The sequence below is a fragment of the Mycteria americana genome, chromosome 13, assembly GCF_035582795.1.
Source record: "Mycteria americana isolate JAX WOST 10 ecotype Jacksonville Zoo and Gardens chromosome 13, USCA_MyAme_1.0, whole genome shotgun sequence".
Taxonomy (NCBI): Eukaryota; Metazoa; Chordata; class Aves; order Ciconiiformes; family Ciconiidae; genus Mycteria; species Mycteria americana.
In genome coordinates this window covers 6,186,920-6,207,887 of record NC_134377.1, presented here as the reverse complement: position 1 = coordinate 6,207,887, position 20,968 = coordinate 6,186,920, and the positions used below count along the sequence as shown (strand labels likewise).

At 45.1% G+C, this 20,968-nt stretch overlaps 5 protein-coding genes across 7 annotated transcripts in view; 2 read left to right on the top strand and 3 right to left on the bottom strand.

Moving 5' to 3' along the window:
- Positions 1-20,968, bottom strand: part of PRKAB1 (protein kinase AMP-activated non-catalytic subunit beta 1) — a 423,514-nt gene that overhangs the window by 9,153 nt on the left and 393,393 nt on the right. The gene's annotated exons all lie outside the window — the stretch shown is intronic.
- On the top strand, positions 442-7,803 carry COQ5 (coenzyme Q5, methyltransferase). The gene is made up of 7 exons (XM_075515969.1): positions 442-742; positions 1,178-1,327; positions 1,833-2,057; positions 4,845-4,951; positions 6,657-6,745; positions 6,959-7,070; positions 7,188-7,803. The coding sequence occupies exons 1-7, from the start codon at positions 589-591 to the stop codon at positions 7,287-7,289; spliced, it is 939 nt and encodes a 312-aa protein (XP_075372084.1). The 5' UTR covers positions 442-588; the 3' UTR covers positions 7,290-7,803.
- Positions 8,474-10,877, bottom strand: LOC142416431 (dynein light chain 1, cytoplasmic). Of its 2 annotated transcripts, none has more exons than XM_075515972.1 (3): positions 10,812-10,877; positions 9,989-10,126; positions 8,474-8,860 (listed from the first exon to the last, which is right to left on the bottom strand). In XM_075515972.1, the coding sequence occupies exons 2-3, from the start codon at positions 10,118-10,120 to the stop codon at positions 8,723-8,725; spliced, it is 270 nt and encodes an 89-aa protein (XP_075372087.1). In that variant the 5' UTR covers positions 10,121-10,126; positions 10,812-10,877; the 3' UTR covers positions 8,474-8,722. The 2 variants fall into 2 exon arrangements, with proteins under 2 accessions (XP_075372087.1, XP_075372085.1); XM_075515970.1 differs by lacking the exon at positions 10,812-10,877 and adding an exon at positions 10,347-10,610.
- On the bottom strand, positions 15,637-18,132 carry GATC (glutamyl-tRNA amidotransferase subunit C). The gene is made up of 4 exons (XM_075515800.1): positions 17,947-18,132; positions 17,442-17,608; positions 16,956-17,059; positions 15,637-16,572 (listed from the first exon to the last, which is right to left on the bottom strand). Exons 1-4 carry the CDS (start codon positions 18,130-18,132, stop codon positions 16,517-16,519), a joined length of 513 nt encoding a protein of 170 aa, XP_075371915.1. The 3' UTR covers positions 15,637-16,516.
- Positions 18,122-20,915, top strand: TRIAP1 (TP53 regulated inhibitor of apoptosis 1). Of its 2 annotated transcripts, none has more exons than XM_075515803.1 (2): positions 18,122-18,444; positions 18,908-20,915. In XM_075515803.1, exons 1-2 carry the CDS (start codon positions 18,253-18,255, stop codon positions 18,989-18,991), a joined length of 276 nt encoding a protein of 91 aa, XP_075371918.1. In that variant the 5' UTR covers positions 18,122-18,252; the 3' UTR covers positions 18,992-20,915. The 2 variants fall into 2 exon arrangements, with proteins under 2 accessions (XP_075371918.1, XP_075371917.1); XM_075515802.1 differs by having other exon boundaries at positions 18,175-18,399.

Below are 20,968 nucleotides of genomic sequence, written 5' to 3'. Positions count from 1 at the left end.
CTAATTTGTACTACTGTTCCTAACGTGAATCAGCAGCAAGCTTTCACTCCTCCCCTCAGTTCATCAGCACCCATGAACCAGCCCTCCCTCCTACTCCCCATGAGGTTTTACCTCAGCCAGGAAACTGCAGAATTAAAAACCTAAAGGAGTCAGAGAAAATTATTTGCAAAATTACTGAAATGTGCTGTGAGGTGTGTTGGGTTTGGGTTTTTTTGGGGTTAGTTGGTTTGGTTTTCCCTGTCACGTAGACTCTACCAGGGCAGGTTCCGCTGTGCACATAGGCAGCTGGTAGCACGGGGATGTTTGGCGGCTGTTTGGGGCCGGTACAGCTGCCGTGGACGTACCCCTTATGGGACTCAAGGGTACGGGCCCTGAACCCCGCGTTTCTCGGGGCCCGGACCGAGTACGGAGCCCGGCCACAGCCCGCCCCGGGTGGGCCGGCCCACCGCGCCGCCTCCCGCCCCACCGGGGCCGACCGCGGCCGCGCCCCCCGCCGGTACTGCGGTCGGCGGAGCCGTTGGGCCCGGCGCGGCGGGCGGTGCTGCCGCTGGGGCGGCGGCCGAGGTGCAGAGGTCGTGCCCTTGCAAGATGGCGGCGGCGGGGCTGTGCCCGTGCCGGGCGCTGGTCGCCCGCCGCGGCGGGGCTCTGCGTGCGCTCTGCGGCTCCGTGCGAGGCCTTGCCGTGGGGCCGGAGACGCACTTCGGCTTCCAGACCGTGACGGAGGCGGAGAGGAGGGAGAAAAGTGAGGGCGGCGGCGGGGTCCGCCGTGGAGCCGTGCGGAGGCCCGGGGGAGGGCGGGCTGGAACCTAACGAAGCTCCCGGGTGGCCGGCGCGCATCAGCTGTGGGGTTGAAGGGGTGCTGGAGGTGTGTTTGGAGCTGGGCCGTTGGTTTGAGACGTTACCGGGAGTCTCGGTGAATAGTGCCAGTGTTATGCTAGCTCGATTCATCCCCTCAGCTCCGGAAGGGTTACGGGAACAGGCAGTGTTTCTCCAAAGAGACGTTTGTCAGGCAACAGGCTCAGTAGGATTCGATCATTTTTTTTGTAAGGAGTTTTCAGGTCGTATTTTTCAGTTCCACATGGTGGCAGGCCTCCACAAGGCAGTAAAGAACACATTTTACTTCCACAGGAGCGTTTCTAAGTAAATCCCATCTCATTGTCATGTCCTTTCTTTGCAGTTTACCAGGTCTTTGAAAGTGTGGCCAAGAAATATGATGTAATGAACGATTCAATGACTCTAGGGATTCATCGAGTGTGGAAGGATATCCTCATGCATAAAATGAACCCTTCCCCAGGAACACTTCTTGTTGATGTTGCTGGAGGAACAGGTAAATAATTTTGGTGAGTTCCACATGACAATGCCAGACTGTTTTTGAACTGTTTGAGTCTGCTCAGACTTAAGTTGCCTAGCCTTGGTTGGTTTGGGTTTTTTTCCTCAGTTCCCTGTCTTGAAAACTAGCGAAGCATCTACCTGATTTTCACAGAGAAGAGTTGAGAGCTAATTTATTTGTGTTTTGAAATATCTTGCTCTAAGGCTTTGAAAATATTATAGTACCACAAAAATATGTTGTGGAAAACTGTTTCCATTTGTAGGAAGTCATGGACTCTTTGCTTTGAATATGTTCCCTTTATATATTTTTATATATACATTTATATTACACACACTCTCTGTCTTTCTGTACTCTGTGTGGTTTTTATTTTTATTTATGTATATAAATAAAAATTAACTCAGTTTGATGTTCAAAGCCTTATGTTCCAATTTCCTGGAGTTCTAATACTTCCAAGTTCAGAAAATCTTCTAAAACATGTACCTTTCTTTTAAAACAAATGCAGGTGACATCGCCTTTCGATTTATTAATTATGTTCGCTCTGTACGAGAACGCCAGCTCCAGCGGAAGCTTAAGCACCACCAGAATTTATCGTGGCAGGAAATTTCTGAGAGTTACCAGGAAGGCAAATCTAAGTCACTAGGGAATTCCCAAGTGGTGGTCTGTGACATTAACAAAGAAATGTTAAAAGTTGGGAAGCAGAAGGCACAGGATCTTGGCTACTCTGAAGGTAAGTCATGCATTGTACCATTTCAGTAGCATGCCTGATAGCAAGAATTTTATGCATGATAGCCATCAGGTAATTGCCACTTCAGGATTATGATTTAAGTTATATAGTCACGGTATATACCATAGCTGTGCTTGCATATTTGCCAATGTTGAATTACTTTTTCAGTGAGCATGTATGTAGTAGGTTGTTCAGATGTACACTGATTCTCTTGAATAATACTTGAACTTTCAGAAATACCTATATGGAAGTATCCATGAGGTCTGATATCCAACTGTCCTTCAAAATTGGTCACATAACCTAAACCTGCTGTTTATATCTGTGCAAACGAATCTGATTTTACTACAGCAGATAACGTCACAGAGCTCAGCCCTAGAATTATTGCACTAAAGATCTTATAATGGGTATTTTGAGAATCAAGGCAGCAAATAAAAAATGCAAGAACTAAACTATGTTGTGAACCTATCAAATGTTCCACAGTTAGAGCATATGCTAATAATATTCAGAGAAACTGAATTATATTAAATGTTAGTTTGCAGGTCAATGGATTAATTCACTGATATCTAGAATTTGTTGGGGACCACGTGAATCCTGATTGAAAAGCCTGATTTTAAGAAGTAAGACATAGAGAAAGAACTCCCACTTGTGGCTCAGCATTTGTGTGATAGTTGTTTATCCTCTCTTCATTTATGGATATTTGGCAAATATTTTAGCAATGTAAAGTACACCAGGAGGTTCCCAAACTTTGTTTGCCTGGGTACCACCGTTAGGTATGCCCTGGGCAGCCTCTGTGTATATGTTAGGAGATCTCCTGCATGTCCTTTCACTGCTCCCATGCCCCCATTGGGACTTGGGCCTACAAATTGTGTAGGCTGAAGGACATACAGAACAGCTCAGTAGCACAAAGGGGGCTGAAAGATAAGTTGCTGGCACAGGTTCTCTCAGCTGCTCTTGCTCCCTGCTGGTGGGTTACCCCAGGTCGTTGCCTGACTGCCTCTCACTTTTCTTTAAAAAACGAACTAATTGGTTCTTCCAAACGAAAGCATTGGTTCTTCCAGCTATGGCAGACTGCTTGCATCATGCTTATCTGAGCAGCTTGCAAGACTGTTCAGAGCTCTTTATGCATCATAGTTTGGGAACACCTGAACTATACCAACATTGTCAGTATAAAAGCTTTATGACAGTAGCTTAGGACCCGAAATAAAGCTTGATGCTGCGTCCCAGCTACTATAAATAAAGCATTTTGTTTAATTGGCTGCACTTTTAAGGTATTTTTGTGACTTGTAAATACTCATTTTGAGAATTTGATATTTTTTAATTTTCTTCCCCTGTACATTGTAGCTGTAGATGCCCAACTGTCTTCTTGTTGTCTGGGTTCTCTTATGCCCCACTGTGCCACAATTCTGACTTCTTACTCCTTTTCACTCACTTGTTCAGCACATATCTATTTAATATGTCCTACCTTCTGGTTTTCATGCGATTCCTCCCTGTTGTAGTAATCTCATTTCTGAGCTTGCTTGTGTGAGGTCTAAAATTTTTTTTCTTAAAATTGTAAGGGGCAGAGTTTTCTTTCACTGTTTTCCTATGTACATTCACCAACAGTGAGGGCTGTGCATGCTGAAAAGAAAGAAAAAAGAAAGAAAAAAAGTGTTGCACAATCGCTGATTAGGCATTTTGGCCAGCAGGAGTGGTAGGCTGCACTGCATGTGCCCCAGTTCCTCGTGTTGGACACCAACAGCCCCGTTTATATATCCACTTACAAACTCCTAGCCTGTGATTTTACCACAGTGTATTCTGAGGGCCAGTTTTCCTGTTGCTCAAAACCTTTTCTTGATGCTTACTTCTTAGGTGTCTTTTCAAACTGCCTACATTTAAATAACACTAATAATTGCCACTTTAATAATGTTGCATGCTGCTTTGCATACAATACTTTCTACAATTATAAATATATATATTTTGTAAAAATGAAATTTGAATGTCTCCTGGCAACAACTGTTGTTTTCTGCTGTGTTTTGCTCTCCTCCATGTCACTTTCTAGCATACTGCTCTTTGCGACAGAGATCAGCAGTTTCAGAAGACTCCTGTTTTTTTCTGTTAGTTTTTTGTTTTGCATTTAAGTCACCAAAAACAATGACTTTAAGAACTATTAATTCTAAATTGAGCAGTCTTATTTTTGGTATGAATAGCCTGGACATCCGTGCTCCACAGATAGACATGGCCTTGATCCATTGGGGTTTGGGAAGCAACACAGCTGCAACAGGATCATGTACCGATAGCGCTGATGGGAGGGAGTGGGGCTTTTTGTGTTCCTCAGTCTATGAAAGCTTTCTGGCAAAATGTTTTAAGTGTTTTGGCCATTGTTGCATGGCAAGACGTTAATCATTGTTTATAGTTACTCTTTGAGCAGAGATCCTCTTTTTGCAACTTTGCTACAAACAAACGGCAGCCAGTTTCTGGAAAGCCAGTTGCTTTCCACTATGATGCAAGATTTGGGTGAAATCTTCCTGGCAGACTAAGGCACTGTGAGCACAGCATGCATGTGTATACAGGAGAATGTTTTGGCTGATCTGCAAAATTAACTACTTTGCTTGAAAGACAGCTGTATAGTACAAGGGCCTTGAAAGGTTTGTGAGTGTAGACCAAGGTGTCTTTCCTCCAACAAAAATGCAAAATTGAAGTATTAGTTTTAAATACCACTTTTCAAATAATCATTTCCTTCTGGAATAGATTAAGTTCTAGTCTTTCTGGAGCAGTCTGAGTTCAATTCTGTGTCCTTGGCTTTTACTACAGGCTTGTCCTGGGTACTTGGGAATGCTGAAGAGTTGCCCTTTGATGATGATAAGTTTGATGTTTACACAATTGCCTTTGGAATCCGAAATGTAACTCGTATTGATTTGGTAAGTTGCTATAGTGTATCCTGACATGGAGTCCTTATGATTCATCTGAGGTTTTTTTATTCTAGCAGAGGAAGCAAAGGAGGAACTCCTTTGGTTAAAGGAACATCGTTGTCTGCTCCTGAAACATTTAAAATAAGTGGCATGTAGAGTGCAACTTGTTTGAATGAAGAATGCAATTAAATGCCCCACCTTTGTCATAAAAAGTTAGATTTGTACTAGTTGTGCCCAATCCTTCCAGCTTGGCAAGCCACACAGTCTCTTCCTAAGGCAAAAAGGGCTGAATGCTACAGTCATTCCCCACCTTCTCCTGACCTATGATATGACTGGATCTACACATGCACAGTGCGGTCAGTCTGCATGTCTCAAATCTTCCTGAAGCACCTGATCCTATATCCCACCTGCAGTGGGTCCAATGCTTGCTGCCCCTTTCTGTTTCCCTGCCTGAGCCAGCAGAGCTTCCAGAGCAGAGAGTGGGAAGCAGCTGGCTGCTGCCACCACTGCTGTTGAACTAACCTGTTCAGCCCACTGCTGCTCAGTGTCTTTACACTGGCTGGTAGTAGAGTTTCCCATGAAGAATGAGCATGATTTTAATTAGGGTAAGTAGTACCCTTTGTTCTAAACAATATCTGTCCTTCAAGAATGATTAGCTGTCTTGAGGGTGAAGATAGGTTAGATCACCTGTCTAGCTGGACTAGTTGTCTGTGTTTTGGAGGAGTGTGTTACAACCTTGGCAACGCTCCTTCTGCGGAAGGTGTAGCATTTGGATCCAAACGACCTTGAACTCTATGCCTTTGAACTTCTCTTAATGTGGATGGCTTTTTGTGATGCTTTGACTGCACCCTTCTGAAGCACAGGCTCTTTGCCTTCATGTATATAGCAGTCTGGTAGCATAGCTCCCTGGAGACCCGATACAAAACACATCCAAGCCTTCAATTCTTTTGCAGAGCTCCCATCACGTATGTGTACTGTTTGTATTTTATCCCTTAGGAACATGACTGTTGAAGGCAAGCAGATGTACAACCTGCAGAGGTTTGTGAATACAATTCTGCTGTGCTCTTGTAATAAAAAATGTACGGTCGTAAAAAGAATTTTGTCTTGGTGGTTTTTAGGTGTTTTATTTTGGATATAGGATGGAATTTTCAAAGTAGCTAAAGATTTTCTTCTTCCCTCTCCTTCCTCCCTCTTCTCACACATTGCTCATCCAAAACCCAGTATCATTTCTTCTTTGATCCTTTGGGTGTGCCTCACAGTTGAGTAAAATCTTTTATTTTGATTAAAAGCCCTCTTCATTTTTGAACTTCAACAAATGAAGTTGCCCTCTTCATTTTCAGCTTCTTGTAGCTGAGTCACCTTCTCCATTTTGGGTTTGGTCTGTAATTACAAGAGCTCTGCTGGCAAACATTCATCAACTAAGAGTAGGGGAAAAGAAGAAAAATTGCAAACCTGACATCATAGTTCTGACACAAAGCCTGGTATAAATCTATTTATGTAACAGCAAGAGTTTTTGTGGTTTGATTTTGTTGTTTGGTTCGGGGGGGTGTGTGTGTACTTGTCTTGGGATACTTTTCCACAGGTAAATATTGGAGATTGCCAATCAGGATTCTCTTTATGCCCCTCAGTTCATCACTGAGTTGCCATCACATGGCATTATAATAGGCAGGTGCTGTCCTACAGAAACAAACTTACTGCATCTGCTTTGTCTCAGGCACTTCAGGAGGCCTATCGTGTGCTGAAACCAGGAGGAAGATTTCTCTGCCTTGAATTCAGCCATGTCAGCAACCCTCTTCTTTCCAGGTAGGAACATGGTGATGCTATGCCATGTCACAAGGCTCTCTTATTTGTACTCAGCCAGAATAAGAGACAGAGACACTTTGAGGCCACCTCATTGTGCACTTTTAAAATCAGATACAGACTCCATAGCGTAGTGGTACAGAGATCAACTTGTGTTGGAGAGGGTTGGTTTTAAACTTGTTTGTATTAATCTGTATTTGCTGGCTGTCTGTGCAGGCTCTACGATCTATACAGTTTCCAGGTTATCCCTGTTCTGGGTGAGGTTATCGCTGGTGACTGGAAGTCTTACCAGTATCTCGTGGAGAGCATCCGACGTTTCCCCCCTCAGGTAAGACAGTATTTCTCTGAATTCACTAATACACAAAACACAGTCTCAGCATAATCTTGAAGGCAGCTGGTTTATAGGCCTTCAGGTTGTTTTAATTATGGAACTATTATTTTTCAGGAGGAGTTGAAGGCAATGATAGAAGATGCAGGGTTTTTTAAAGTGGATTACCAGAATTTAAACTCGGGCATTGTTGCCATTCACTCAGGTTTCAAACTGTGAGTCTACTATGTAGCAAAACACAGGAAGTGTAATTTTTCTGAGGAGTATGAAGGCTGTGGAATTTTAACGCTATCAAGATTGAAGAGGAGTTTTAAGAACTTGTGCAACAGATACTTGCTCAGCAGTCAGACCCAGAAGAACACCAGCTACCTTTTTTTCCCCCCAAGAAACCTGCAGATGGAGTGACTCTGTGGTGCTTCTTACACTTGCATTTCCCTTCAAGTGCAACGTAAAGGACATGGCCAAAACTGAGCAATGCTAACAAATGAAGCAACTTCAGTTACCAGTGGTGTGGATACACAAATAGACTGACTAGTCTTCGAATAAGATGCCTCCTTTTTTTCACTAAGCTTCAAGGAGGATATTGTACCAGTGAGAAGTAACTTGGATTTATTAATTTTGATTAAGCTGTCGTTATCTTTGTCATGTGGACTCTAAGGGATTTTTCCCATGATTCCTTTAGTTCTTTCAAAGGCAAATGGAAGGCTTGTGAAATAAAACAGCTCTGCATCAACTTTTTTCACTTAAGTCAGTATTTTAACCTTTCTAAGAAAGTAATGTTTTTTGAAGCAGAATGACCGCATAACTATATTCTGGGATGAGATGACATGTTTTCACCTCCATATGAAATTTTTCTTTGTCAGTGCTAGATGCATATTCTCTACATAAAAATACTGTGCATTTCCTTCTGTTCTTTAAACTAAACTGTTGAAGAACAGATGCTTCTGTAGCAGGATACAGTGATAGAGTACAAAAAAAAAATCTAGAGAAGGTATAAATTTACATTCTAAAGCGACAGGTGTGTAATGAACTAGTATGAAAATTTCTCCCTTCTAAAAAATTGGGAGATGAAAGGACTATTGCTTTTAGCTCACCACTTCACTTGAAATCAGAAAAACAACACCATGCATTTAAACTCCAGAATCTGCACTGGAGGTTGTGCATACTGAAAATATGCTTATCAACAACTGAAAAGCAGTCTCTTTTCTCTCAGAATAAATATCTCCTATTGTTCTCAGTTACTGACTAGTGATGTATTCCTAGATTAGCTCAGGCTTCAGATGCTGTGGATTTGAGGGGGGAAGGAGAGGTGGGGATGTTCCTCCTTCATTCACAGTGGAATAAAGAGGGTAACGCAAGCACTAAGAGGGGAGAAGGGTAGAGAAAACTCTTAAAGGATAAACTTGTTCTGACAGTTTTATTAGCAAAGAAGCTGTCTTGTGAAAGAAAATAAATACAAGGAAGACATTTTACCTTTTTTATAGCCACAATGAAAATACCAGCTGCTACAGCAGAATCCCTGACCATTAATAATACAACAAAAGACCTGAAGATCAAGGTCTGTTTCCTCGGGAAGGCTGAAGGTAGGAGGCTGTTTGGAGTTAATGTGCAGTCCTGTAAGCAGGTGCAAGTTTCAGTAACAGTCCATGGTTCTAACCAGACTTGAAAAGAAGAATAGCGACTTGGCCAAGGTAGAAGTAGATGAAGTGCTTGGTCTCATGAGTCACGTAGCTGCCAAAGTTCCTTCCCACGATGCAGTGCCAAGTGGGATTGTATTTCTTGTCAAACTCCTGCAGAAGAGAAACTAAGAATTCAGCATTTTCGTAGAGAATTGTACTGATATTGTCTAACAGGGGTTTTTTTGCAATGATGTGTCACTCGTTAGCAAGTATCACTTTTGGAAGAAGGCAATTAAGGAGCAGCATATGCTCTTAAGCGCGAGGATCATCTGTCATTTTAGAACTCATCTGCTGATTAGTCAGGCAAAAAAAAAAGTGCTTCCGAGCTGAGCAGGAATAAGCTTAAAACATATGTTTGGGGAAGTAACTTTTCCCCAAAAGTCATACCATGATCTCAAACTGTAAATTTTAAGAACATCACTGCTTGCTCTGAATCTATACAGATTAAGCCATTATTTTGACTTCATTAGCTGTTTTCAACCAGAATGCTGAAAGGATTCTAGATGGAAAATTCTCTGTCACATCCCTGATACCAGTTCATGAGACCATGTTCTTCCTACACACTGTAGTCAGGAGCCTGCTATGACTTTCAAATAAACTCATGTGCACAAGTATACTACGAGTAAAACGCTGCAGTCAGTGGTTATACACTGTAGTATCTGACAGCCGTCAGCTGAAGAGACTTTTTGTGAGAGCGTGCAAGAGTTTGTGTTCTGTTCAACCAAGCCCTTCAGCTACTTGCAGCGCAATCAGTCTCCCAGTAGGAGTCAGAGAAAATCTGACAAACTGGAAGCTACGAACCATCTGTTTTGCATTAGCATGAACAGCTTGTCTTACATGTGGTAGGGAAAAAAAAACCCCAACCACAAAACCAGTTCTTATTACAAGGTCAGCAAACCACCACTTCTCAAATAGGCTCCACAGAGCCCTCGTGTCTTGTACCACCTCATCAGCCACAGTGACAGTCAGCTGCCACCCTCTGCTCACCTGGACAACGGGACAGTGGCAGAAAAGGCTGAAGTACAAGGTACTGCAAGAGAAAAGCAGAAGGACCTGGAAAAGTCCATGTACAGGGTGGGGAAAGGAACATAAGGACACCAGCCTACAGAGAAAGTCCAACTTGATTATCTAGTGTCTCCAGAACTCGTTTCTCTAGAGCTACTTGCCCAGCAGCATTCTCCCTGCTTCATTTTTCATGTGCATAGAGATTTCATGAGGACACTACAAGCAAACCTTTACCTTCTTTATGTGAGCAGCAATGTCCTTCTCGATGTTGTACTTCTCTAAGGCCTGAGTAGCACACTCCACAGAGTCCTGCTGCATCTCTTCTGACATGTCCGCATTCTTGATCACTGCCTTTCGATCACTCATGATTGCCTGTACGGAGCAAAGAACAAGAGAATTCAAAGTTGCGGGAGCAGCTACCTGCCAGGATCACCTGCCAAGCCGTCCCACAGCTATCGCCATCCACAGCTCGTTTTCAGGGCCCACGCTGTGCCCACAGCCCTGGCTGTGCAGCATGTTGGCCGGCTGTGTCAGAGGCACAGGCACAGCCTGTGCTCACAGCCAGGGAACGGTGCCTTAAAAGCCCGCTCACGTTAAGCACTTGCTCTCCAGGTGCTCCGGCCCGGAGCGACACAAGCATCGCCGCAGCCGCTCCAAACCCCGCCGGACACCGCCGCCCTCCCCAGCCCCTCTCCAGCTCGGCACGGCCCGACGCAGGCCGGGAGCCCCGGGAGAGGGCGCGGCCGCTCCAGCGCCCGGCCCCGACGGCCCTTCCCTACCGAGGGGAGGCGAACCGAGCCCAGCACCCTCCGCCAAGGGCTCGGAGCCCCGCGCGGCTGCAGGGAAGGCTCCCACATGCCGCTCCCAGGGACGCGGGAAAGGTGGAGGCGGCCGCTGGGGAAGGGCTCTGGCACGGGGGAGCGCCGGGACGCGCACCGCTCTCGGCAGCACTGGCTGCCGGTATGCCTGGGCACCGGTAAAGCTGAGGCACAGCAGCCGGTCCCGATCTCCCTCGGGAGCCACCACCCCACCCCAAACACCCCGCTGCTCCCCTCACCGTTCGGCGGGCGCTGCGTGACCGGCCGTGTGCGGAGCGGCGCGGCGCTGCGGTCTGGCCAGTGCGCGCCGCGGCCGCCTCCGAGCGCCCCCAACCCCGCCCCCTGCGCATCGGCCGCCAGCCATTGGTCACGGCTACCACCCCCCCGAGCCCTCATTGGCCACCGCCCGGCGCTCTCGTAGGGCTTTACTCTTGCGTTTTCTTTCAGACCGGCATGCCTCGCGCCTGCGTCCGTTCCCATAGCGACGGGCGGCCGCGGCGGCGTGGGCGCAGCCCCGGGCTCGGCGGGAGCGAGGCCTGCGGGGCGGCCCCGGATCCCCGCCGCAGGATGCAGGTGAGGTACCGGAGCGCACGCCCCGCACGTCCGACAGAGCGCATGCTGTTGGGCATGTTAATGTAGATTTCAGCTGTGTATGGAAAGCCTCCAGTCCTGGCTCCCGTGCTACTCGTCTCTGGCATCGTCTAGCGATCCTGGGCAAAAAACTGGTTCCTCAAAGTACGCTCAGTCTTCGGCGCATTTTAGTGTGTCCACCAGCTTCTGTAAAACACCTTTCCACAGTTGATACGTGGGCCCCAAAGGCCATTTTATTACTCACCCCAGCCCAGATGACAGACACCGAATTTAACCCAGTCATCTCTGCAACAGGCCCCTGTTTCTCTATGAACTGGGATAGCTCCTTCAGTAAGATGCCCTTTATTGAGAGGACAGCCCACCCATGTCAGAGGAAGGAGTTCTGTAGCTTATAAATGGCACTTGATCATCTTTCCTAGTCACATGTCTGTTGTCCATTTGTCTTTGTCTTTCAGACTAAGTAACCTCTGATAGAAATCTTTTACCCATTTACCAAGTAGGATCAAGTCAGCTCTAAACTTTTTTCCTTCAGTGAACTGAATCCATCAGACTTCTTACATCTCATTTAAGGCACTTTTTGCAGACCTCACCATTTCTGCAACTCTTGCCATTTTTTTGTTCATCTGGTTTTTGTTTTAAATGAAGCAAGATGTTTTGGGAGATCCCCAGTGCTCTCTGTTGTTAGTTTCATTCTCCCTGGGGCACATTCTGCTTATACTCTTGTCAGCAGCTAGAAAATTGCTGTTGAGTCTTCCATAGCTGGTGATCTGTTAATAACAGGACTCTGAACCATGTCTATAGCAAACAGTACAGGATGACTTAAAAGAGGTTTTCAAATACTGGTTGGTGGGACAGCCATTTCCTTGTAGAAATAAAAAACTCAAGAGCAGTCATCCACCTCACTTGAAATGCAAATATTTTTCATGTTAGCACAGTATAGTTACCTGCTCAGCATCACTCGTAGCAAAAGTAGCATAACTGCAAGCAACCTTTTGCTTTAGCAAGCTCTGAGCCAACCTCAGAAGAATATATTGTCCCCAAAATACTAAAACTGGATAATGTAGTACTTTTGTCAGCCTAGAGTACCCCAGAAATAACTTCTGACTTTAGCTCCCAGGTTTTAGCGTTCCTGTTAGAAGAGATGCAATTCACAGCTTTGCTTTCTGTCTTGCCATCAGGAGTGTGTGTTAGGGACAACTCTGAAAGTTATGGAATTAAGGGAACTTACCTGGTTTAATGCAGCAGATGAAAGGGCATAAGAGACGTCGTGAGCTAGCAACTTGAAGAAGCTTTGAATAGTCTCAGGGCCACAATAAGCAATTAATTTACAGAACTGTGTGTAATATCTGCAGCCCCAGCAATGGTTCTTTGAGTACTAGACAGTTTTGTGCTGACAGAACTGAACCATCTAACAATCTTCCCAGTGCTTGCAAGGAACTTCAGAAACACCCATGAATCTCTGAGGAGGTGGTTGTGTTTGGTAGCTGCAGGCAAATTTCTGTGCGTTTATTAAGAAATGGTTAGCTGAAGGAACAGATGTGATGACGACTGCAGGAAATGTCAGTGTGGGTGATATACACGTTGTTAACGAGAAACATTAAAGCCTGAGATACACGGCTTTAAAGAGAAAGATTAGAGCCTTACTTGTTAATCAAGAACATAAAAGTACAGTTTCCCTCAGGACAGAGCTGCAGGGGAAGGCAGAACAAATACACATAGGAGATGATAGCTGGAGTAGAGGAGGTGCCGAAGAAAATTGGGTAATGGATAAGGCATATAATGAGATTCCTATTGCACATGGAAGTTAGATTGTAAGCACTTTTCAGTTGAGGCCTTTTTTTGCTCTGTGTTGCATACCACATCACTGTATCTAACAGAGATTTTTCCTGGGGCTCCTAGTTACTATCAAAACATAAAATAATCATTATTAGCAATGAAACAACTTCCATTTTCTTTTTTCCATAAAACTGAAGAAATCTCCACCTTGAAATTTTCTTTGTAAACGTGGAATCTATATGCTAGAGCTTCTAATCCAATTCTATATGTTACGGATCTACATAGTAGTGGAAAAACCTTAGCAGGTGTAAGTCAAGTTATCTCCATGGTCTCCAGGGAAACTAGATACATTTACTTCATCTCAGAATCTGACCTCCTTTTGTTTTTTTTTTTAACCAGATTTATTTTTTTCTTTTTGCTGTATCTATTAACCACTGAGAAAACATATTTCACAAATATACATTAAGTTTGCCTCACTGCAGTTACAAGGAATTTACAGGCAGCGATTTTATTACACAAGTCCTTAACTATATCTATTCACTTGCCAGGGTTTATAAATTGCATTGTGGTGGAATACTGTAAAGATCTGACCCAGATCCAGACCCGCTTGCGCATCGAGGCCCTGCGATGAAAGCAGGTGAACCAGCACCATGAAGGGCATCTCGTCCCCACCTCAGGGTGCAGCTGGGGCCCAGTGGGGCTTCGTGCTATCCCGTGGGACACAGCACCCACTACATTAGACACGCTGAGGGCAGGCTGAGGTGCTAACGTATTCTGCCCCATAGGCAGCTCATCTGGCCTTTGCTAGGGTTTCTGTTTTGGTGGTTACAGGTGTCTGAGTCAGGGCTGTAATTCCCTTATTAGTGGTGAAGTTGCAACAAACCCCTTCATTAAGGAAACATGTGTTTTCCACTTTAAATGCAGTTTGGGCCACAGGGAACAAGCATCAGGCAGTCTGTTCTCTCACTGGAGTGCGTGGGTAAGGGAGCAGCAGTGAACTGGCAGTTTTAAGCTTAGCCTGTGCTGCATTGGGAATCTGGGATCATCCTTGTCCAAAATGTTCATTTAGTTGTTGCTTTTAAATAATTACTTGATGATATATTGGGTTGGAAGCTCCTGCGGCCATGCAGTTCACTCTCAAATTCCTCTTCCATTTTCCATGTAAATAACATTGTCCCCATTCTCTCTGATGGTCAAAGGAGGCAGCCAAAATGGATAGAACAAGTCAGGGTTTCTCAAACTGGGAATTCTCTGCTAACATGCTTCTTGTATGGTGTGACTTGAGGTCTTTCCTTGTCATGATTTATATGTGCATCATAAATGACTTTTAGGCTGAGTTGTATATTTGTAAAACTTCAGCATTTGCGGGGTCTGAATCTTGAAAAGCCTGAGACTAAAGCACTAATACAGTGTTACAGCTTTGCAGAGAGTTGGATTAGTGGATAAGTTGGATTAGTTAAATAGAGACTTTAATTCAAAACCCTTGAAAGAATTCAACTATTGTAATAATTACGTTTTATGCATATGCATATATTCCATATATATTATGGAAGTGTAAACAAATAATGAATTAACTGTCAAATAAGAGTGGGACAAGTGTTTGCTCTCACTTCCTGCCAGAGAAATATGAAAAAAAAAATCAATTCCAGAAAAAAAAACAGTTCAAAGCTTACCAAACATGCAACCTTTGAGGCTAGTCAGCGAAAGTGGATCCTACCCAACGGCTGTGATTTCTTATACCAGCAAAGGCAGCTGTAGTCCTTTTCACTCAGCCTAGGCTTTCCATTAAATACAAGACACATAATGAATGGCCCAAAAAGGAGCTTGTCAAAGCAGTTTGTACACACAGTATTAAGAGCAAGCCACTAATGGCTGAACCTAGTACCACTACTATTCAAATGCTTTAGTACTTTTTTTTAGTGTTTTTCAAATTATGATACTTCTAATACGCTTGGTGGACTTTTGAGATGTTAAGAAAAACCACATGTATCATTAATCTCTAATTTATATTACCTGTTGTTTACAGGGATGGGGAAGATGCAGTTCGTAGGAGAAATAGTTATTACGGCCATGCTCAGGACTTCCTCTATCAGACAGCTGGCAGGACCTGAAGGGACACATGTACCAAGCTGGTGGTGTTTATTATGCAGGTGTACAGAAAGACGGAATGGGAGTAATGGCTTTTCTCTGCAAAAAGATCCAGAACATGCACCGTGTAAGCTGGATGACATCAAGTTACGATCTCGTGAGGTGAGTTTCTGCCCTCAGGGGAAGCATGTGCCTGCACAGCCATGGAGGAGCCTGCTTCCCTTCTCCTGTCAGGCTCTCAAGAGCCATAAGAGCAGACTCAGAACTGGCAATCAGTAATATCCTAGTACAGTAACTTCAGGGGTCTTTTCTAGCGCTTCTGAAGAAAATTCCACTGTGGCTCAGGGTGTAACTCTATGCACTAGAAAAGATCATGAAAATTGGAATAAATAATTCTGGATTCTTAAATCTGTATGTGGACGGGGCACCATCCAGGAAGAAAAGTTACCACTTCTTCTAATAAAGCTGCTGCTAGCTTCCTGCTAGCAAGGTCTGTCTGCAACACTAAAGGGTACTGGGGTGCTTGTATTTCTAAAACCTGTTCCAACGAAAAAGTAACAGTTATAGTGCATATTTAGTTCACTGTGCCAACAGAACAAAAATGCCAAGTTCACAAGTAATTACATTCTTTATTTACAACAAGCTTAGCCACACAGGGTATTTTAAATAACACAACTGCAATGCTTTGTTTGAAACAGAAAAATGGTTTAATCCAGGAAATATCCCTAGTATCACTAGAGATACACGTCTGGTGTACAAAAATATTTATAGCAAAGATTTTTAATTTTAGAACAGCTGGTTTTGTGTTTGAAAAGTTATTTCTCAAATTATGTACAACTCCTAATATTTAATTTGTGAGAATAAAAATACAAAGTGGGAAATCGAAGGTAACCCACACAGACATGGAGCACAGAGATAAAATGGAAATAAGCAATAGAAGCAAAATATGGGAGTGAATCATCTTCTCAAAGTGCCTTTTCTTCCGTAATGAAAATCTGAGTTCTGTCTGTACATCGAAGAGATACTCAGCAACGTTACAGACTCTTCCATACCAGACTTTGTGACTTCTGACAGGGTCAGAACCAGAGTGGAGCTAAAGGTGAGAAACAGGCAAATACAGCCTTCCAGCCTCTCTTGTTTTCCTGACAAACTAGTTGAGGAAAAATATAGTGTTCTGGATTTTTTAATCATCACCTTTTAATGTTCTCTTTAAAGCCTTTAAGCCATTCAGTATCTTAAAGAATAACATCAAATTCACTTTGCTTAATAAAAGCACTGAGGTCATCTGTCATGCTGCCTCCCAGCTTCATAAACACTGAATATCTCAGTAGCACTACTAAACTTTTTACACCTTCCTCCTTCTGTAAATTGTCTTGCAAGCACTCTTCTTTTGACCAAAACGCATGCCAGGGTTTCTCAGCTGTAACTGCACAAACCTTAGTTTTCCCCAAATAAAATACCAAAACAGCGTTTGGGTTTTGGGCTTTTGCTAAAAGCCCTGCAGAAAAGTGTCTCGTTCTTCTAGCTTTGGTAAAGGGATGTTACCTGATAGAAAACAAAAAGAAAGTTGTGTGAGACCAGCTGTAAGTTACCTTCTGGGTGCTGCAGCTTAGCAGAAAAGTGCTTCTCCAGTTTAGTCTACATACTTACAGGCAGCTTAAACTTCCTGCACAAGTGAGGAAAGTCAGTTCTGTCTGACTTGTGTAAGTTAACTGCTCAACATGTGCAGTAACTTTAGAGAAGGTCAGCTTCTCTACTGCTTCTAGACCAATAGATTGCAGCTTGTTTTTTTCAGATGGCTTCAGTTATTTATTTTAGTACTTCCTTATTACTAGCTAATATTTCTGAAAGCAAATGCACTTATGGCAGGTTACATCCCTCAGGTTAATTCAAGCAAAATTAAGAGGTTTTTATAAGCAAGACGATACCTGGTGGGGCTACAAAATATTCCTCTACTTTCTCTCTGGCATTTTTCAGCAGCTCATTTGTGCAGTTGCCTTCTGTAACATCATCTTCTCTGAGATACAGACACCTGAAGAACAAAGATTACTAGCCTGTCTTTAAGCTACTCTATGAATATGAAATATGAAGTATGGCTTATCTCTAAACCTGGTTTTGGAACCTTGGAACATTTTGAAGCAACTAAGAACGCCACTGACAGATATTTGGGAGCAGCATATGCAGGTCGTTCATGACAAGATACACAAAGGAATTGGAGCTCATCTTTGCTGTGCTTACACATACAGCTCAGGGGTGCCAATGACATCTCCCTTCCACACAAAAGCACGATAAGACTTTTCTGTAAGCAAAGGGGCCAAATGCATAACCAGGGTGACTCCCAGGGGAAAAAAAAGTTACAAAAGCAAATAGTTTGACATATTAACAGTTAAAAGGAGGCTGCTGTGATTCATTACCTGTCCTCCAGGACCGAATCCATCGGTTCTACTCCATCGGTGTTTACTTCATGAAGCTGATCAGCAAACTGGACTGCTTTCTGCAGCCGCTCTACGCCCTCTGCATCGCGGAAATCAACCAAGGCCAGGTTTTCCAAGTGATCCAGCACTTCCACCGTCACTTTTTGCTTTACAAAGAGCCAAATGCGGACAAAAAAGAGCACAGGTGAGCAAGCTTAACATAGTGCTACTTTTCTGTTTTTACTTAAGAACTTGTTACACGGCAAGACTCCCAGTTTACATCTGCTGGGACACGTTGTTCTCGTAAAATAAACTTTGATCGAACGCCTCTTTTCCCCTCCTTCAAGCTCCCGCCCAGCGAAGGGCCAACCGGCGCTGGCGCTCGTTCCGCCACCTCCGCCCGGGCAGAGGGGGCCGGCAGGAGGCACGGCCCGCAGCCGCGTTTCGGGGCTGCACTCGTCCCTCCCGTCCTCCTCCGGGCGCTGCTCCGGCCGAGCTGCCCTACCTGCGGGGCCGGCCGCTGCTGGCCGTCCTGCCACGCCGGGCGCGGAGGGACCCACGCGGGGGACACGACGGGCGCCGTCGGCACGGCCCGGGCAGGAGGGACCCGCAGCGGCAGCCGCCCCTCCCCGGCCCCGCGGGCCGCGCCGGGCGCCGTGCGGAGCCAGCGGCCGAGGCGCAGCGCCCGCATGACGCGCTAACGGCGGCGTCCCGGTGCGTCACCTCCCCGCGCCGGAAGTGCGTCAGAGCGGCGGCGCGGCCGGCCCGGCGCGGTGACGGGGCGCGGGCGGGCGGGCGCTCGGCCGCCGCGATGAACAGCGTGGGCGAGGCGTGCACCGAGCTGAAGCGCGAGTACGACCAGTGCTTCAACCGCTGGTTCGCCGAGAAGTTCCTCAAGGGCGAGAGCGCGGGGGACCCCTGCGGGCAGCTCTTCAAGCGCTACCAGCTCTGCGTGCAGGTGCGTCCAGCGCTCGCGCCCGCCCGCCCTGTTGCCGCCGATTCGGTACACGGGTCCCTCACCCCGCGCTTGGTTCTGCCTCTTCACTTTCCGCCCCACGCGTGCTTCCACCGGATTTACTCTTCTTGCCACTCTCCTGCTAGCCCCAGGAGGAGCCTCTGCCCGCAGCTGCGCGCCCCACCGCGCTGCTCCGGACTGTCTCCGGTCTCCCGGTTCTGCCGGTCGTGACGTGTGGTGTCTTACAGGTGTCCCTCATTGCAGCTTTCTCGTTAATATAACTTCTTAAGCCGGCCGGTTTAGAGGCTGTGGTACGTTTATGTGATAGGATCTGGATCAGAGGCCAGTGTGAGCTCTCAGCACACGCGTGAGCGTCTCTCTGTCGAAGCTTTATCCAAATCAGTCTTAAGACTACTTTTTCTAGACTGTGTTTTGTACCAACGATTACATCACGTGGTGCTATAAAGACATGGCAAGTTTAATTTTTTTGTTTTGTTTTTCTTCTTTTCAGAAAGCGATCAAGGAAAAAGACATACCTATTGAAGGCCTGGAGTTCATGGGCCCAAGCAAAGGAAAAACTGAAAACTCCTCTTGACCTCAACTGTATGGATGGAGTCACTGATGTGAGTCTTCGGACTAAGCAACGTCACCAGGCGCACGACTAGATGCCACCTGGATAAGACCTTTGTTAAGCTGCTTTCTAGGAAGTGAGGAATCTTCTCTGCTTGTAAAAAAAAACAGCCACCAAAAAAGAAAACCCCAAAAGACTGGATCATGTGGTAACTACTGCCTCCTTTTCAATGAATTTTGGTGGTGGCTCAGCATCTAACAGCATGAAAAGCCATTTGAACTAACTTCCTATTGAATGTACTCTATAATGGGAGAATGCTTATTAGAGTGGGCTGAGACAGTAGTTGCTTTGTGACCAGTTTCTCTTGCTTATTTATACAACACTTGAAAGTGTTTAAAAAGAGTATGAAGGAGGTTGATTTACTTTGTCTCATCTCTATGCTGCTGAATTTTGGTGGAAGAAGTTTGGTTTATATGATCCTGAATGCTGAGGGGCTAAAGCGTTGTTTTGTATCAGCAACAGAGATGGTATAAAAGCACTCTATTGGACCTGCAATAACTTAGCTAAAATAAATATAACCAGGTTATATTTCGTTCAAGTAGATAACTGTCCTGTAGCATCTGACTGTGACCTCTAGCAGGGACGGATGTGGCCTGTAACAGAAGCTGAAGAGGACACTTCTAATGCAGAGGCTACTTCTTCAGCCTTTTCTGAGGTACTGAAACAATCCTGAACTTGAATTCTCTCTCCTTTAGCATTATGCGTTCCTGCAGTAAAACTGCAGCGCAGCCCTGGCCATCCTTTTCCACACTGCCACAAAGTGCCAGGGTGGCCTCGATCGCTGTTGGGATCACTGACTTTGGCTTGTGGTAGTTTAAGCATGGGTTGAATGAGGGAAACGTTGGGTTGAAGCTTGACAGCTGATAATGTTAAAAGCCCCAGCTGCCGCTTGGGGATCTCACCTGCTCACGAAGCTGCTCCTGAACTGTGTGTTCTTTACGCCTGGGAAAGTAAATGGAAGTTATTTGTGCTGGCTTGTAACCTGCAGAAACGCTTGCAGCAAGTGGAAAAAAGGTGTTTGGAAGAGAAGCAAGGGATCAGGATCCATCCTGTCCAGTGGCCCTGTGAGCACTGTGGCAGGGGAGATTTCCATTGATCCTCATACAAGGATGGGCAAAAGCTGTCCCCTTATTACACCAACACAGGTGAAAGAGTAAAAAATATTATGGTCTGGGGACGAGAGAGAAGTCAACTTCCTAATTCTCCTAGAATTACAGTGAGGAAAAAAAGTGAGCCTCATTCTCTTAACTTTTAATCACTACCTGAAGGATCATTCAGAGGTTTTACTTTTTAAAAAAATTTAAAAGTTGCTCTCAAACGTAATAGCTGGCTTGTCTGGGCCACAGCCCCCCAGTAACGACCCCAGACACTGGGAGTAGTGTGGGACTTGTGCAGAAGACGAGGAACTACAGCAGGCGAGGGCCGTTGCTCCCTGTATCCTCAGCGATGGCTAAACACATCAGCTGGAGCGCGGTCACGTAGTCTGGGTTAGCAACACTCCTGTTCTCAGGTGCATGAGACAGCTAGTGCAATGTCGGTACAGGGACTAAATGTAGCACTTAAAAAAACAAGCTGTTGACACTTTAACTGCTGGGTCACTCAGGTATAAATAAAAATAGTAACTTAAGGGAACGGTCTTTCTAAGAGCACCGCAAATAGCATTTTGGGGACTGTCAGGTATGCAGCCTTTTTTTTTTTAAGGAATAACATGTACAACCAGTTTGCTTTTCTGTGATCTTCATGTAGGAATAAATGTAGTGTGATTTTGCCAGTTAGCTTTAAAACTACTGTGTCCATTAGTGCCTTGTTCTGTGCTTTCAACACAGAAAAGCTTGTCTTAGCAGTCACTTTACTAGTAAGTGGATTAAATAAATTGCATTGAAATGTGGGGAAGGGTGTCCCACCATGCCCGCTTTGAGATTCTCACTTGCCGTCCATCGC